Raw genomic sequence first — 1,749 nt, forward strand, 5'->3', positions numbered from 1 at the left:
GGGGGGGGCGTCTTTTGGGTTTTTTTTCCTTCTTTTCTTTCTCTTTTTTTCCCCTCTCTTTTTAAGTCGGTGTTTAGAGGCGCTGCGGGCTTTATTCCCGTGTGGTTTTATTTACTTTCAGTGTGTTTTGTGCTAATGGTTTAACTGGATTTTAGGAATGAAAAGGAGCATCTGTTTGCGATCTGTGAGCTTCGCTTAAGCCCAAGATGGTTGTGGTGGCCGCAGTTTCGGATTTCACTTTCTTCTTATTAGTTAAAAGGAGCATTTGCCATTGCGTGTGTGTGTATTCTGCGCACAAACTATATAAATAAAACCATAAACTATATAAATAAACTGCACTTCTAGATGGTTATATAGTTTTATAAACACCCCCGCACAGCGAGTCAGACACGTATCTAGTCCGTACACACAAAGACCTGTGCCTGGAATTTGAGACCGGAGCCGCTGTCGAGACCCCGGGAGGGGATGGCAGCGGGGTACTTCGTTCTCCCCGCAAAGTGACAGGGAAACTACTTGCTTTCTGTCTGTAAAATGTGGTGCGTAAATTGTCGTGCAGTCTTTATTCGGGGTGGTACAAAAGACCTGAGGATCTCGCTTGCTTGTTTTTCCTGTTGAGAAGCAGTAGGCGAGTGGCTGGAAGTTGCAGCGAGGTTGTGAACTGTGCGGGATATTGGGTGATGTTGCGCCTGTGAGTCGCCGATCTGTTGGGATTCAGAGACGTGCTGAAAGTTAGCGAGTTCCTTAGCGATATCTTTAACTTTTCTTGCATTATGCAGACTTAAATAAGCGCAATTTAAACGTTAAAGGGCGAATTAAAATGCTAATTACATCGCATTTGAACAATTCGAAACGGTGCATATCTTCTGATTTGCAAATTGGATTTGCAATGCATTAGTGCAGTGAATTGCTAAGTGGCGGCTTTGTTGTATTTTCTATAGCAAAAAAGGAAACATCTTTTGAACCTTTGAGAGAAATGTAGATATCAAGACACTACCTGTAGGGCCTTTAAAATGTCTGCGCGGTTCAAAAAATTATATTGGGAAATATTCAATTACAAGGAGCCGAAATTAGTAAGAAAGATTAAAACATCGCCGATTTTAAGCGCGTGTGCCTGTGTCTGTGTGCTGGGCGGAGGAAGGGGGGGGGGGGCTGCAACTTAATGGCCTTTGGGTGCTGCTTCTCCCCCTCATAGAATATGGATACAAGACACCATCCCGGGGAAATACAAATATAACCGCCGATCTCGCCTTGACAACTTACTAATGGCTATCAGCAATAACAAATTGCCAACCCCACCGTTTTGTTCTGTCCAGGGCTCCCCTTACGACGCCCATACGACGGGGATGACCGGAGCCATCAGCTACCACCCGTACGGCAGCCCTGCCTACCCCTACCAGCTCAACGACCCCGCGTACAGGAAAAACGCCACCCGCGACGCCACGGCCACGCTGAAGGCCTGGCTGCAGGAGCACCGCAAGAACCCCTACCCCACCAAGGGCGAGAAGATCATGCTGGCCATCATCACCAAGATGACCCTCACCCAGGTCTCCACCTGGTTCGCCAACGCCCGCCGGCGGCTCAAGAAGGAGAACAAGATGACCTGGGCCCCGCGGAACAAGAGCGAGGATGAGGACGACGACGAAGGCGACGGGGCGAGGAGTAAAGAGGAGAGTCCCGAGAAGATGCCCGAGAGCAATGAAACCTCCGCGGAGGACGAAGGTGGGCGCGGGGTGACCGCCGCAGCGGCGG

The 1,749-nt window shown here is 49.2% G+C and overlaps 1 protein-coding gene across 1 annotated transcript in view; it reads left to right on the forward strand.

Moving 5' to 3' along the window:
* LOC104287720 (iroquois-class homeodomain protein irx-2-like) overlaps nt 1-1,749 on the forward strand; it is a 6,786-nt gene that overhangs the window by 1,645 nt on the left and 3,392 nt on the right. Inside the window, exons 2-3 of the mRNA XM_009886450.1 lie at nt 557-688; nt 1,193-1,719. Coding sequence (XP_009884752.1) covers nt 557-688; nt 1,193-1,719 — 659 coding nt within the window. The remainder of the gene's footprint in view (nt 1-556; nt 689-1,192; nt 1,720-1,749) is intronic.

The sequence above is a fragment of the Charadrius vociferus genome, unplaced genomic scaffold (assembly GCF_000708025.1).
Source record: "Charadrius vociferus isolate BGI_N301 unplaced genomic scaffold, ASM70802v2 scaffold6, whole genome shotgun sequence".
NCBI lineage: Eukaryota > Metazoa > Chordata > Aves > Charadriiformes > Charadriidae > Charadrius > Charadrius vociferus.